This window comes from Pristis pectinata, chromosome 14 (assembly GCF_009764475.1).
Source record: "Pristis pectinata isolate sPriPec2 chromosome 14, sPriPec2.1.pri, whole genome shotgun sequence".
NCBI classification, from domain to species: Eukaryota; Metazoa; Chordata; class Chondrichthyes; order Rhinopristiformes; family Pristidae; genus Pristis; species Pristis pectinata.
This window is the reverse complement of record NC_067418.1, coordinates 46,226,868-46,243,516: the sequence shown is the minus strand read 5'-3', so window position 1 is coordinate 46,243,516 and position 16,649 is coordinate 46,226,868. Positions and strand designations below refer to the sequence as shown.

General features: G+C 47.3%; 1 protein-coding gene across 3 annotated transcripts in view; it reads right to left on the bottom strand.

Annotated features, from left to right (window-relative positions):
* Positions 1–16,649, bottom strand: part of LOC127577844 (excitatory amino acid transporter 2-like) — a 107,383-nt gene that overhangs the window by 18,189 nt on the left and 72,545 nt on the right. For all 3 annotated transcript variants that reach the window (XM_052029450.1, XM_052029449.1, XM_052029451.1), the window contains 5 exons: positions 14,533–14,783; positions 9,498–9,663; positions 7,404–7,530; positions 4,677–4,910; positions 2,999–3,193 (listed from right to left, as the gene is read on the bottom strand). In XM_052029450.1, coding sequence (XP_051885410.1) covers positions 2,999–3,193; positions 4,677–4,910; positions 7,404–7,530; positions 9,498–9,663; positions 14,533–14,783 — 973 coding nt within the window. The remainder of the gene's footprint in view (positions 1–2,998; positions 3,194–4,676; positions 4,911–7,403; positions 7,531–9,497; positions 9,664–14,532; positions 14,784–16,649) is intronic.

The following is a 16,649-nucleotide window of genomic DNA, read 5'->3' as shown; positions in this document are numbered from 1 at the left end:
CTTGAAGTTCACAATCAATTCCTTGGTTTTGCTGATGTTGGGTGTGAGGTTGTTGTTGCGACACCACTCAACCTGCAGATCTATCTCACTCCTGTACGCCTCCTTGTCGCCATCTGAGGTTCTGCCAACAACAGTGGTGTCATCGGCAAATTTAAAGATGGTGTTTGCACTGTGCTTAGCCACACAGTCATGGGTGTAGAGAGAGTAGAGCAGTGGGCTAAGCACACATCCTTGAGGTGCGCCTGTGTTGATTGTCAGCGAGGAGGAGATGTCATTACCGATCCGCACTGACTGTGGTCTCCCAATAAGGAAGTCGAGGATCCAGTTGAAGAGGGAGGTACAGAGGCCCAGGTTTTGAAGCTTAGTAATTTGTCCTGAGGAATGATGGTGTTGAACGTGGAGCTGTAATCGATAAACAGCTGCCTGACGTATGTTTTGCTGTTGTCTAGGTGCTCCAGAGCCGAGTGGAGAGCCAGTGTGATTGCGTCTCCTGTAGACCTGTTGTGCAGATCTGTGACTCAACGGGATGTTAAGCATCTCAGGAGCAATGCTTGCTCGTTACTGCCAGGCTCACTGGTGTTGCCACGGCAGAGTGGTACCAGTCAGGTAAAGATGGGCATAGGTCCCTCTTCATTCATTGTGGCAGGCCAGAGAGAAACATGCTACATAGCACCATCTCCCTTTATAACTGTACCATTAAGTTCATATTGCCTCTCTTCGTTCTTCTTGTCAATATGAATTACTTCACCTGTGTTAAATTGCACCTGTCATGTATCTGCCCATTTTACCAGTTTGCATTGTGTTGAAGTGTTCTCCTGTCCCCCTCGTGGCCTGATCCTGCTCCTCTGTTTGCTGACAATCCTCCTCCAGTTACAAAGCTACTTCACTCTTGTCAAAGTTGCTTCACTCTTATTCTATCCGTTGACCTCTCCGCAGCCTGCATTCTGATTGATGGCTCTATACTGAATGGTTCGTCCTCAGATAAATATTTCCATGGCCTTAGTCCAGTTCAGTAACCTCACACTATTCTCTACTGTGGCTTCAAACCACTGTTCTTTTGCATTTGATCTTCTCTGTATGTCTTTACCTCCCCACATCCCAGCATCAGTGCAAGCACCCAAATAGTACCGCTCTCCACTGTTGGACACTCTTCCTCAAACACTGCCATTTAGGACTGGGATGAGGAGAAATGTTTTCACTCAACAGAAGTTGAATCTTTGGAGTCGTAGCATGGAACCAGGCTCTTTGGCTCAGTTCGTCCACGCCGACCAAGTTGCCTGCCTAAGCAATTCCCATTGGCCTGCGGTTGGCCCATATCCCACTCAACAAGGTCCAATGACAGATTCTTTCCCACTGCCGTCAGGTTCTTGAAAAACCCTAATTCTTCCTCAGACTACATCTCCCTCAACTTGCACTAATGTCGTCATGTTTATTTTGCCGTGTAAGTTATGTTAATTTATGTTTATGCAATGTACGTTTGTCATGTACTGTGCTGCTGCTGCAAAGGCTAATATTCATGGCATTTATACTCTGGGTATGTATGCCCATGGCAATAAACCTGAACTTAAACCTTCCCTATCCAAGCACGTACAATTCCCTAATCCAGTGCGCTACGGTGGCCCAGTCATTGAGTTCATTCCAAACTGAGTTTTCAGGATATTAATGGAATCCAGGGATATGGGGATAGAACAGGAGAAAGTTCTAGAGGTTAAAGATCACCTGTTACCCTGCTGAGGATCAGGCTCGAGGTCGGAACAGTTTGCTCCTGCTTCTAGTGTTCCTATGATGAGGCATCTCTCTGCACCGTCCAAAAACTTTCTTAGCAGTGATTTGCCAATTGAGGTCATTGGTAAAGGAACAAAAATTTCTAGCAGCATAGCTATTAGTTGGAGATAGTAACTGTTCTGTCAAATAATGAAAACTAGCAAGAAACATGCTATAGATATGTGAAAATTTCTTCCTTCGAGCCCTCTGCTAACTTATATTCAATGTCAGTTCTCTGAATGAACTGTGAGATGATTCACGACACTGAAGGAGTTGTACATAAGAGTGATTAGATCATAGAATCATAGAGTCATAGGCCTTTTGGGCCAACTAGTCTATGCCAACCAAGATGTCCATCTAAGCTAGTCCCATTTGCCCACATTTGGCCCATATCCCTCTAAATCTTTTATATTCATGTACCTGTCCAAGTGCCTTTTGAATGTTGTTAATGTACCTGCCTCAACCACTTCCTCTGGCAGCTCATTCCAATATACTGACCACTCTCTGGGTGAAAAAGTTGCCCTTCAGGTTCCTATTAAATCTCTCCCCTCTCACCCTAAATCTGTGCCCCCCTAGTTCTTGATTCCCCAACCCTGGGAAAAAAACTGCGTGCATTCACCCTATCTATGCCCCTCATGATTTTATACACCTCGATAAGATCACCCCTCATTTGCCTACGCTCCAATGAATAAAGTCCAAGCCTGCTCAACCTCTCTCTATAACTCAGTTCCTTGAGTCCTGGCAACATCCTCATAAATCTTTCCGGCACTCTTTCCAGCTTAATGGCATCTTTCCAATAGCAGGGCGACCACAGCGGAACACAATATTCCAAAAGCAGCCTCACCAATGTCCTTGTACAACTGCAACATAGATCAGTTTATTGGCATATACAACAGGGTGCAATGAAATTCCTTGCTTCTGTGAAGCTCACGGAGTAAACACCATACATGGTAATAATATTACAGCAATACATACAGTGACAAGCACAAAACAACAGAATGGTTCAAAGTAAAATGGAATGGTGCAAATATAGTCGTGCTGCTGTCCTCACAGTGGAGATAGAACAAGCATTGAGTTGGACTGTGAAAATTGGTTTGAATTCTCTTTCCACAGGGGCACACTGACTGCTTGTGCACCACCTCATTGTGAAGGCAGGGTATGACTGACAGGGGTTAACCCCCTTAACCTCGACTCTTTGAGGGAAGGTACAAGACGGCACTGACTTTGAACCTACCTCACAGTCACTATCTGGCCTGCATCCAACTGGATGTTGTTCATCTGGGCGATGAATATGGCAGCCACAGCCTCGTAGAGGGCAGTCCCATCCATGTTGATGGTAGCACCGACCGGAAGAACGAATCGGGTCACTCGCTTGTCGATCCCCAGGTTCTCCTCCAGGCAGCGGAAAGTGACGGGCAGGGTCCCAGCACTGAGAAACACAACGCAGGCCATCAGCTGCCTCCCCCCTGCACCCTTGCAGCCGCTGCCTTCCCCTCTGGTTAACGCTGACCAGCTCCCCACCTCTGTCGACCACACCTTTCATGACAACTCCAGGGCACAGCTCGAGGGTTACGGCCTCTCTTTTCTCTGCTTCAGTGTTCCTGCCCTCGATGTACTGTTCCCAACTCCGACCACTGTGCACCCACCCTACCTGCTCCCTCCTTCCCACTTCACAAACCCTGCACTCACCCTTGCGGACAACCCCTTATCTCCCCCACCTCTACTCGCCTCCCCTCCCTCTTCTTCCCTCCCCTGCCCCCCGCTCCCCCTGCTCCCATCGCCTGCCCCCTTCTCATCCTGCCCTCCCCTTATTCCCCACTCTATTTCTACCCCCCCCCACCCCGCTCCTCTCTCCCCCTCTTGGTCCCCTGCCCCTTCTCCCCTCCCCTGCCCCCACTCCCATCGCATGCTCCCCTCTCGTCCTGCCCTCCCCTTGTTCCCCACCCCCACCCTGCTCCTCTCTCCCTCCCCTGGTCCCCTGCCCCCTTCCCCCTGCTTCCCCTCCCTGCTCCCCACCTCTTGTTCCCCACCGCCTCCTTCTGCTTCCAGCCCCCTGCTCCCACTTCCCTGCCCCCTACCCCAGCTCCAGGACCCCAGAGTTACTCCAACCTCTCCTCCCTTGCCGCGCCGAGGCCTGACAGAACACTGCAGGCCATTAACCCCGACACCTCAGACAGGAAATCCAGGGTGTAAGAGGGACTGATGCCCCAGGAATCTCCAGGAGACTTCGGGGAAAGGAAAGGATGTGGAAGTGGTCACTCTCACTTTTGACTCTGGGAGAGATTGATTTTCAAATTCAAAACCCTGATAAGGAATTTTGCAGTTAATTTTTTTGGCAATTGGATGATATTCGGAGCGTGTATATTTTACTGATAAACCCCTGTGGCATTTCTCTCCGATTTTATGCCGTGTCCAGGAGATTACTCATCAATTCCTGCTGATCCTGGGAGCGTTGGACCCCTGCTTCAATGTCCTCCTGAGGACCCTTCCTTCCTCAGGACACCAAATCTCTCGACAAGGGAGTTTACACTTGGAGTGATGCTTTTCCCCTCTCCCTCAAACAAAAAAAACAAGCAGCATAGAGTTATACAGCATGGAAGAAGACCCTTCAGCCCAACTCGTCCATGCTGACGAGGGTTCCTATCTAAAGTAGTCCCATTTGCCTGCATTTGATCCCTATCCCTCTAAACCTTTCCTATCCCTGTACCTGTCCAAATGTCTTTTAAGTATTGTAATTGTATCCGCCTCTACCGCTTCCTCTGGCAGCTCGTTCCACATACCCACCACACTCTGAAAAATTTTCCCCTCACCTTAAACCTACGTCCTCTAGTTTTAGACTCCCCTACCCTGCTGGGAAAGAGACTGTGACCCTCGTAAACCTCTATAAGGGCAGCCCACAGATAGGATTGTACCTGGATGCTGTCCCCAGAGCAGTGATCCAGGCCTGGAAGATTCCCGCTAGGAAGGAGAAAGGATTCTTCCTGGTTATCGCGAAGTACATCAGCGGCAAGATGATGCCTCCGTGGATGATAAGCCCAACGATTACCGTCACCATGTACATGCCCAGTTGCTTGGCAACCACCTCCAAGTCTTCTATGGCTACAATCTTCCCACAAATCAGACAGGCAATACCCAGGGGGGAGTACCTTCATAACACAAAGGAGATACCAAGGGTCAGGGAGAAACTTCATCAGGGACCACGCTGGGTGTGAGCCGTGGGCTAGCCAGCATCGACACATCTGGGACAGCTGTGGAGTCAAGGTCCATGGCAGGGGGCTGTTACATGAAACCTGCACTGTCGGAAATCAGATTGTCTGCAGCAGCTGCTAAACCATCTGCTTTTGAAGGTGCGTACATGAGGACACAGGGGAATAGTGGTCAACTGCTCACTTGCTGCTGATCAGTATTTATCACCCGTGGTTCTCTGTGGAGGTGGTGGTGGGATAGAAAGAGAGGAGTTGGCCAGAACCTCCGTAAGTGAGGGACCATGAGACGCATCTGTTTTAACTTGGGTTGGGGAATGGTCTTGTGAGTACCTTGGGAAGGAAGACTCGGTGCTCTTCCCGGTGGTTTGGTTCCTACTCCTTGGCCTTTAATTTAAAGCAGGTCAGCTAGTCAGTGTGTGTGGATATTGTTTCTGACACCTCAATGGGGACACAATTTTTCTGGTGGCCACTCATCGGAAAACAGGGGTGAGTGGATTTTTTAGTCCTGAACCTATCTTGAGGCCAGATATTATGTTGACAGAGGGAGACAAGAGCTTTGAGGGCAGCACAGTGGCACAGCAAGCAGAGCTGCTGCCTCACAGCTCCAGGGTCCAGGTTCAACCCTGACCTCGGGCGCTGCGTGTGTGCGGAGTTTACCCAGTATCCTCAACCTTCCAGCTGGCATCATTGCTTGGGTCCTCACCTCCTTGTCACGTTATGGTGGGAGGTGTAATGATACCTGCAAGAAGAGGGGCTAACTTTATCTCCATTAAAATGGCCGGGCAGCCGTAGAGGAGACAGCTTGTGGTCCATAAACTCCAAAGTTGACCGGAACTGTTGTATTCCAGTGGACCCTGAGGGGATTAAGTCTCTGTGGATAGTGCAGGCTGTGAGCTGGGTCAGAGTGTGAGATTGAGAGAGAGAAAGAGTGTGTGTTTGTGTGTGTGTGTGTGTGTGAGAGAGAGAGAGAAGGTAAGAGAGAGAAAGAGAGTGTTTGTGAGACAGAGAGTGTGTGAGAGAGAGAGAGAGGGTAAGAGAGAGAAATATAAAGGGAAAAAACTGAAAGAGAGAGGGAGAGAAAGAGGGAAGATACGGAGAGAGGGCAGAAGGAGGAGAAAGAGAGAGAGACAGAGACAGAGAGGGAGGGAGGGACAGGACCCAGAATGGTTAGAAGCACGGTAGTGGGAGGAGGGTCATAGAGACCACTTTGCCATTCAATTAGATTAAGGTTAATGTACTCTCACGATAAGCATCTCTCAACTTCTGTCTTGAAAAGTGCAGTTGGATGATAAGGCTCCACGGTATTGTGGAGGCAAAGAACTCCAGATATCTACAATGCTTTGTGTGAATAAATGCTGCTCACTTCTGGGCTTTAATTTTGGTAAAATGGCAAACAATTTCCACAAACAGGACCAGAGTATGGGGAGATTAGATTACAAAGGAAATTAGTGGGGGAATGGAAACAATTTCCACAAACAGGACCAGAGTATGGGGAGATTAGATTACAAAGGAAATTAGTGGGGGAATGGATCAACAAAACAATCTCCTGGGGGAACTCAGCGGGTCGAGCAGCATCTGTGGAAGGAAAGAAATTGTCGATGTTTTGGGTTGAGACCCTGCATCAGGACTGAGAGTGGAGAGGGGAGATGGCCGGCATAAAGAGGGGGAATGGAGTTGCTCTGTGAATGGATGGGCCGAGCAGCCTCCTGCTACATCATAAGGAAATAGATGAAATCCACCCCACTGCTCTGTGCTGGGTTATATGCCTCATGACACTTCCCGCCCTCAAACCCTATCAATTCTCCCCCATGTACTCATTTATCCTCCCTTAAGTAAAACCCTAATCACTACAGTTTAGCAACACTATTGACTACTTTGATCACTTTGCACTAAAATGGGCTTTGCCTTCTTTTTTGTTCAAATTGTCTTCTTTCTTGTAAAAATTATGTATAATTTATGCTTAATTTATGTTTTTCTTGTGAATGCTGCTTGTACGATGCTATGTGCCTGTGATGCTGCTGCAAGTTAGTTTTTCATTGCACCCGTGCATCTTGCGCATATGGCAATAAACTCGACTTTGACCTTAGATGTACCTGTGTAGCTCACCTCATCTGCTCCAAGTTCTCACGATCCTCCGATCAGAGGAGATCCTCCCAATCTCCTTATCGGATTAATCGGTGAAAGGTCAAGTGTTACACTAACTGGATGCTGTGGATTTAGGCTATAGACTCTCTCCTTGGTGAATAGTGAATGCGAGAAATCACTTAACTCATTGTGAGACCTTGGTTGTCAATGAGAAAACGAAAGCAAATATCTCTTTAAGCGCATGCAGCCAGTAACGTAGTTTGATTTCAGGACGGGCAGGGCAGGTCTGCGAGGGACAGGAGTCTCAGCGATCACTGTTTAGACAGCAAGTGATCTCGCAGCTCTTACCACATGATCATTATCACCAGCTTCATGACGATCTCGTTGAGGATGTTGAAGAACTCCACCATCAGCTGTGCCCTCTCCCCCATTTTCCCCATGGCGATACCAAAAGCAATGAAGAACCCAATCACACCTGTAATATTGTGAGACTGCATGAGCAAGTCATCAGTAGCCGCCAACTTAGAATTCCAATCTCGCTCTCCGCATACAGAGGCAATCTCAATAACGCCATTCACACACAGGGAAACATGCCGAGATGGTTCTCAGGAGCCGGACCAAACACAAACGTGGCTCACACAGGAGAGACAGGGGAACATGAACAAAAACTGGGTCAAAGGCAAGGTTTCACAGAGTGTCACCAGTGACGACAGCAAGGACAGAAACAAAGAGGTTTAGGAAGGGAATTCCAGAGATTTTAGCCATGGCACCTGAAGGTGAGACAGTCCTTGCTGAAGAATTAAGATCCATGATATTCAGGGCCAACACTGGAGTGGTTGAGTCCAATCTTCAAACTGCTGCACCAGCACTTAACCAACTTTGCAGTTTGGCCACACCTCATTGACACGATCCCTTACATCCAACCTGTCCCATTGTAACCAATAGAAATGATCAGGGGAGCTTTCTCCAACGGGCAGCTGGAGTTATTTTTAACGGGAAGTTCCTTTAACAGATAGCTTCTGTAATGGGCTATTCCTATCACACGAGGTTTGTTTTAAATGGACAGTTTGTTTAATTAATTGTTTTCAGGATGTTCCTTGAGGGTACTTTCAATAAAAGGAATCTTCAATGAAGGGAGTTTTCTATACAGGCAGTACTCCCTTGCTTACAGGTGGAAGAAAATTCCTGCTTGCACTGTTCTCCCTGCAGAACACTGAAGGCTGGTCTCAATGGGAAAAAATACTCTAATGCTTACAGAGGAACAGTCAGAGGGTGGGCAACAGAACAGTCAACACAACATGGAAACAGAATCAAAGGATCGCGCCTGTGTATAACTACTTGTGAATTCGTCACTGGCCTTCACCCACACAAAGGTATTGAGGTCCCTCATATCTCCCTTCACACTCAAAGAGGTGTGTTTACGACTGTCCGTCTCTTTCCATTGCTACCTCAGGAAGAAAGCAAACATCCCCCTTATCCACGCATGCTCGTGTGGGCAGCGACGGCACAGCGCTGTTGACTCCCAGTTGTTCTGTGCGCTCCTGGGGCTAGCTAAGGTAGCTATCCATGGGTCCTGGAAGCGGGTAGCGGAAGGTGCTGCCCGGGTGGACTGCCTAGAGATGTTCCGGGGTTATGTCCGTGCCCGGGTAACTGGGGAGAGGGAATACACAGTGTCCACGGGTACCATGGAGGCGTTCCGGGACTGTTGGGCACCGCAGTAGATAAGTGCCATCCTTGGTAGAGATGGGGATATTTTAATTTAATTTAGTTTAGTTTGTGTTATTGACTGTGTTAGTCACTGATATTGTCTCTGTGTTTGTTGTAGTTTTGCAGTATTGTAGATTGTATTTTGTAATAAAGGTACTTAAAAGAAAAAGTTGCTCTGTACGTGGTACGCAACAGAGACCGGTCAATACTGCGAGGGACCTGTGGACAGGAGCGGGACAGCTAGCCTGCGCAGGCAGCTGCGGAATAATGTAAAAGGTAACTGGAAATGTAAGGGTTAATGACGGGAAATGTAAGGGTTAATGATGGGAAATGTAAGGATTAACGGTGTGCAACTATTCTTCCCATGGATCCAAAAATCCCAAGGTCCTTAAGACATACCTTGTTTTGCTAAAAGTTTGCTGTGAGCAACTGCCTTACTATGTGCAACTTCCCACGGAGGCTTCCCACGGATTAAGTATAAAAGTAGGGACACTAACTGGTAAATTTCTGAGTGGGGATCAGTACAGAGCTGGGGTTACACTGTTTACTCTCTCTCTGTATCCCTCATTCCCGCTAGCGTCAAAGTAATAAAACATTAATCGTACGTTCTTTGGTTCTGCTGTTGTCTGAGTTACTACAGCATGGGTCGATCTTCACAATAAGATGAATATCCTCCCACCTGAAATTTCTGGCCCACCATTAGATACGGAACCACGAATGGAAGCATGACCTCACCCAACACGTTCATCCCATCCTTGAACTGCAAGCTCTTGGTGATGGTGTAGCTGGGTCCTTGCGATTCCCCCAGGGTTTCATTCACCACTTCCAGCATGATCGCCGAGATGTTGGCAACACTCTGATCCTCAGGGGGCTTCTCCACTTTCTTGATGACTGTTTGTATCTGTTGGGAGGGACAACTAATTAACCGTATCCCAGATTGTAAACATTCTGGTCCTGATGGATTCTAACCGAGTCCCTCAAGCTCATTCCACCATTCAGTAAGATATGACTGCAATCTCAACTCTACATTCCTACCTACCCTCTGTAACCCTCTACCCCCTTGTTGACTAAGAATCTACCTACTTCTGCCTTGAAAATGTTCAAAGATTCTGCCTCCATTGCCCTTTGAGGGCAGGCACGGTAGTGTAGCGGTTAGCGTGACATTATTAACAGTGCCAGCAACCCGGGTTCAATTCCGGCCGCTGTTTGTAAGGAGTTTGTACGTTCTCCCCGTGTCTGTGTGGGTTTCCTCCAGGTGCTCCGGTTTCCTCCCACATTCCAAAGTTGTACGGGTTAGGAAGTTGTGGGCGTGCTACGTTGGCACCGGAAGAGTGGTGACACTTGCGGGTTGCCCCCAGAACATTCTCAGTAATGCAAAAAGATGCATTTTACCGTGTGTTTCGATGTACGCGTGACTAATAAATAAACATCTAACATTCCAATGACTTACAACCTTCATCTGCCCATCATCCTTCACCCTCCTCAGCCCACCTGTCACCTACTGACTCCAGTCTCACCGCCCCCCCTCCCCCTTTTTATACCGGCTATCTTTCCTCTCCACTCTCAGTCTCAATGCAGGGTCTCCATCTAAAACATCGATAATTCCTTCCCCCCCTCCCCCCAGAGATGCTGCTTGACCTGCTCAGTTCCCCCAGCAGCTCGTTTATTCCCTCATAAATCAACCTCCTCATTCCAGGTATTAGTCTGGACCTGTTTCCAGTACAGTAACATCCTTCCTTAAACAAGGAGACCATTACTGTGCACAGCACTCCAGATGTGGTCTCACTGTTGCCCTACAGAACCTCACTACTATTTTCTTTAATTTCCCTTGCTATGAACGATGACATTCTCTTAGCTTTCCTGGCGACTTGTCTTCTGCACCCCCAGACTGCACTCCACCTCAGAGCTCTGCATCTCTCACCGTTTGGATATGGAGTCATAGAGCAATACAGCACGTTCTTTTTTTTAATTTCTCCCAGAATGGACAATTTCACATTTTCCCACATTCTGGTCCCTTTGGCAGATTGTCACCCACTCAGTCAGCCTATCTATATCCCTTTGCAGGCCCCTTATGCCCTCTTCACAACTTACCTTCCTGCCGACCTTTGTGTCATCAGCAAATTTAGTAATCATATCTTTGGTGCTGTTGGATTCGACTGTTTTAAGTAGTTTTTTAACATGTGTACTCAAGTGGCTGCACAAGGAGTGGCTGCTTCCTAGCTTATTGGTTTGTCCATCAGGTGAATACGTGTTTTCTCATCGGTTGGTTTTGCCACAGGTATCTAATAGGTTTTCTGATTGGACTATTGTTATCTAAGGAGTACTTCTTATCTCAGGTATAAAAGGTGTCATTTTTTGTTAATCGCTCTCTTGCTTATCCCTCTCTCTTGCCTCTATCTCTCTCTCTTGCCTCTATCTCTCCCTTGCTTATCTTGCACTCTTGCTCTCCTCCACCCCTGGCCCTAACTCATTTTAGTTCCTTTGTCTTGGCTCATCCCCCAGTAGTAAGGCTAGTGCCATGTGCTCTGTGACCATTTCTTTGTTTTAAACTTCTCCAATAAAACTTTACGAAGCATCAAGTTGTTTTCAACTCATTCTTGGACTCCTGAAAGAATCTGCGGATTCGAAAATAACTGGATACGACAATGCCTTCATCCACATCATTTATATAAGTTGTAAAAGGCTGAGCCCCCAGTACCAATCACTATGGCACACCACTTGCTAAGCAGAAGAAGATCCATTTATACCTCCACGATATTGCCTGTTAGCCAACCAATCTTCTATCCACATCAATACAGTACCTCCTACACCACAAACCTTTATTTTCACAATAACCTTTGATGCAACACCTCATCAAATGCTTCTTGGTAATCTACATGTACTACACCCATGGTTCCCTTTGTTCACAACAACTGTTACATCTTTGAAGACCTCCAATAAATTGGTCAAACATGATTTCCTTTTACAAAACTATGTTGACTTTTCCTGATTCCCAAAGAAATGACTCCATCCTGGATTTACTTGGAGACAGGATCATTGCTGTGTCATTTTATCAACATCGAGACATCATTCCAATGCACCCTTCATCTTCCCACAGAGAAGTGGAACGACATTCAGTCCTTGATTACGGTGTGACGCTCAGACACATTATGAGGTATCTGACTGCACTTAACAGTTAGCATTCTTTGTTCTGCGTCTTTTAATGCCCAACTTCAACAGAAGATTTATTGACCCATCCACGAATGTTTGGGATGAGCCCTTTTCTCTGGTCTTTCTCCACCAGAGAGAATAGGTTATCTGCCTGCTCTTTCCCAGGGCACGAATGCTTAATACATGGCTTTAAAGTAATGGGTGGGAAGTTCAAGGGAGATATCAGAGGGAGGTTTTTTTTACCCAGAAAGTGGTTGATGCATGGAATTCACTGCCTGGGGTGGTGGTGGAGGCAGGTACATTGGTCAAATTCAAAAGATTGCTAGATAAGCAAATGGAGGAATTTAAAATAGAGGGATATGTGGGAGGAAGGGGTTAGATAGTCTTAGGCGAGGTTTAAAGGTCAGTACAACATTGTAGGCCGAAGGGCCTGTATTGCGCTGTACTGTTCTATGATTCTATGATTCTATGAAATTTCTTTATCGCTTCAAACATGGAGACCATATAATCCTTGTATCTTCAATTGCGACCTGGACTCATAATTTACCTCCCCCCCCACCCCCACCCCTTTTGCCCTGATTCCAATCTGCCAGTGGAGTTTGCATGAATTAATTTATTTCCAAAGCAGTGTGAACCAATGCTAAGCAGAATGCAGAGTGCAGAGTGCTGCTTTAGATTACAGGGAGGTAGTCAGCCAGCAGGGTGAGTGCAGGGGGCAGCTCCTTACTCTGAGAGAGGAACTCCAGGTGACTCATTTCAAAGGGCTTCTCTGTACACCTCTGCTCTCCCCGATTCAGGTGCTTCAGTGGAAATTCCGGGCCATGTCACCATGGAAGTCTGATGTCTATTTCAGAACCAGCACGGTCTGCTTACACCCTATACAGAAAGTTTTCATTAGAGTCACAGATTCATACGGCATGGAAACATGCCCTTTGACCCACTGAGTCCATGACCATCAAACACCTACCTACACTGATCCTACACGAATCCCATTTTATTCTCCCTACATTGACATCAATTCCCCCCTAGACTCCACCACTCACCTACACACTAGGGGCAATCTACAGTGGCCAATTAACCAACTAACCTGGGTCCAACCACGTAGATGCCACAGCCAAGAAAGCTCACCAGTGCCCTCGGGAGGCTAAAGAAATTCGGTATGTCCCCTTTGACATTCACCAACTTTTATCGATGCACCACAGAAAGCATCCTATCTGGATGTATCATGGCTTGGTGCGGCAACTGCTCTGCCCGGGACCGCAAGAAACTGCAGAGAGTTGTGGACACAGCCCAGCACATAACAGAAACCAGCCTCCCCTCCATGGACTCTGTCTTTACCTCTCGCTGCCTTGGTGAAGCAGCCAGCATAATCAAAGATTCTCTCTTCTCTCCTCTCCCATCAGGCAGAATATACAGGAGGCTGAGGGCCCATACCACCAGGCTCAAGGACAGCTTCTATCCCACTGTGATAAGAATATTGAATGGTTCCCTTATACGATGAGATGGACTCTTGACCTCACAATCTACCTTGTTGTGACCTTGCACCTTATTGTCTACCTGCAATGCTCTTCCCTGTAGCTGTGACACGTTACTCTGTACTGTTATTGTTTTTACATGTACTACATCAATGCACTCTGTACTAATGTATCTGCACTGTGTAATGAATTGACCTGTACGATCGGTATGCAAGACAAGTTTTTCACTGTACCTCAGTACAAATGACAATAATAAACCAATACCAATACCACTGGGATCTGGGAGGGAACCGGAGCACCTTGAGGAAACCCATCTGGTCACAGGGGCAACATGCAAACTCGATGCAGACAGGGCCAGAGGTCAGGATTGACCCTGGGTCACTGGATTGTGAGACAGCGGTTCTACTACCTGTACCATATTGTCAGCCCTAATGAGGTCACTTCATGTGTATGATTCCAGGAATCCATATTTACTGGCTTTAATTCATTCATACTTTAGAGAGTCTTTTCCATTCGCTCAGCTTATTTCCTTCTGGGATATTTTTGACTGTCAATCTTTTCAAACCTTACTCCAAATTTCTCATTTCTCAAGTTTGGAGAAGGGGCTGGGGCATTCTTGCCATCTACACCATTGCAGCACATCAGACATGAAGAAAAACCTAATCGTCCCTACCTTTCCCCGCAGATACCATGACGTTACCTAACTCCTCTTGCCTCACCAGATGTCTCCTGGCTTGACCTTTCAACTCTCTGCATTCGTCTTCCAGACAGCACCCTCTCCCGTGACAAGAACTTGTATCAACACAGGCAGTCTTAAACCTTAACCAGTCAAAACAAATTACCTTCAAATCATTTACGACTCCTCCAAGCAGAGCAAGTGTGATGAACAAGCCTTCGCTACTCTCTCCCAGCCAGCACCACCATCTCTTCTGTCATTCAGTTTCTCTGAGTGTTTATCCTATCACGGACACTCTGTTGCCCTCTCCATTCCTCCCATTTTCCCCAGCTCTGACATGAAGTCACCAAACTGAAACATTAACTCTTGTTTTTCTCTCTCTCCACGGATGCTGCCTGCCTTGCTGAGTATTTCCATAGTTCCCTGTAGTTTTTGTTTGCTTTTTGAGAACAAATTGCCAGTTTCTTACCTGCTGGAAGCAGGCTTGCACCAGGTTTTCGGGAAAGAGGTTTCGGATGAGATCCAGGAATGCATCCAGGCTGGACACCTCGTCGTTCTTCTTCCCTTCTCCCAGCTGTATCTTCAGTGCAGGATTTCCAGGGTGAATGGCCAACACGAGGATCACGCCGAGCACAGCCGCAATGATGGTGGTGGACATGTAGTACACCATGGCTCTGGTCCCTAAGCGCCCACTGGCCTTGGCATCGAGACCAGACAGACCTCGTGAACGGTGAAAAGAACATCATTAAAATTGCGCATTGATACTCGATGTCCACCGACACATATTAGAACCATAGAACCATAGAACAGTACAGCACAATACAGGCCCTTCGGCCCACAATGTTGTGCCGACCTTTAAACCACCCTAAGACTATCTAACCCCTTCCTCCCACATATCCCCCTATTTTAAATTCCTCTGTATGCTTATCTAACAATCTCTTGAACTTGACCAACGTACCTGCCTCCGCCACCACCCCAGGCAGCGCATTCCATGCACCAACCACTCTCTGGGTAAAAAAACCACCCTCTGATATCTCCCTTGAACTTCCCACCCATTACTTTAAAGCCATGCCCTCTTGTATTGAGCATTGGTGCCCTGGGAAAGAGGCACTGGCTGTCCACTCTGTCTATTCCTCTTAATATTTTGTATACCTCTATCATGTCTCCCCTCATCCTCCTCCTCTCCAAAGAGTAAAGCCTTAGCTCCCTTAGTCTCTCCTCATAATCCATACTCTCCAAACCAGGCAGCATCCTGGTAAATCTCCTCTGCACCCTTTCCAATGCTTCCACATCCTTCCTATAATGAGGTGACCAGAATTGGACACAGTACTCCAAGTGTGGTCTAACCAGAGTTTTGTAAAGCTGCATCATTACCTCGCTGCTCTTAAACTCGACCCCACGACTTATGAAAGCTAACATCCAATAAGCTTTTTTAACTGCCCTATCTACCTGTGAGGCAACTTTCAGTGATCCGTGGATATTGTGCACAACCCCGAGGCAACAAGTTGCAGTTGTCCGCCACACCTTATTTGCAAGGGTGAATGTGACTCCAGAGAACTCAAGTGCAGGTTGGTGCAGCTGGTAGAGCCACTGCCTCACAGCTCCAGCCACCCGGGTTCGATCCCGACCTCGGGTGCTGTCTGCGTGGAGTTTGCACGTTCTCCCCCGTGACCGCATGGGTTTCCTCTGGGTGCTCCGGTTTCCCGCCCCCCACATCCCAAAGGTGTGCAGGCTGGGAGGTTAATTGGCTGCTGTAAATTGCCCCTAGTGTGTAGGTGAGGGGTAGAATCTGGGGGGAGTTAATCAGAATGTGAGGAGGATAATGTGGGAATAGTCTAGGATCAGTGGAAACGGGTGCTTGACGATCAGCGCTGACTTTGATGGTTGCTTCCACGCTTAGTGACTCGATGGATCTAAGGCGAGGTGACCACACTGCGTGGGTTAGGGACAAATTAAGGATCTTTGTATAATCATGAACTGAAGCCCGATGAGGCCATTTGGCCAATCAAGTTTGTGCTAGCTCTTTGTAATTTGTCCCACTTCCTGCTTTTCATCATAGCCCCATCAGTTTTCTCCTTTCGGATATCTTTTAAAAGTTATGGGAGTCTGTGTTCAGAGGCAGTGCATTCCAGACTGTGAAAACTTGCTGAGCCCAAGATGTTCTCCCCCACCTTTGCTTCATTTCTCAATTACCAAATACGTTTATCGATTCTTCTGCCGCTGCAGTTTTTTTTTAAAAAACTCTTCATCGCACCCAGCAGCTCTATTAAACCTCCACATAACATTTGCCATACCGGGGGGGGGGGGGGGGGGAAAGCCTTCGCTCCTGCTGGCATTCTGTCCTGCCACCATTCGAGTCCAGCCCTTCTGGATCCCATGCGTGGCCTTGACCCAAGTGTTATGCCCATTCTAACTGGGGTCTAACCGGTCACTTCGAAAGGTTCAGTGGGCCTTCTATGCTGTAATACTCCGTTCTCCTGTTTTTATAAGTAAAAGAGCCCAAATGCTTTTCCCATTCATCCTGTCATTCTTAACCATTTCTATCCCCACATCTATAAAGTTCAGTTTACAATGGCTCATCTTACT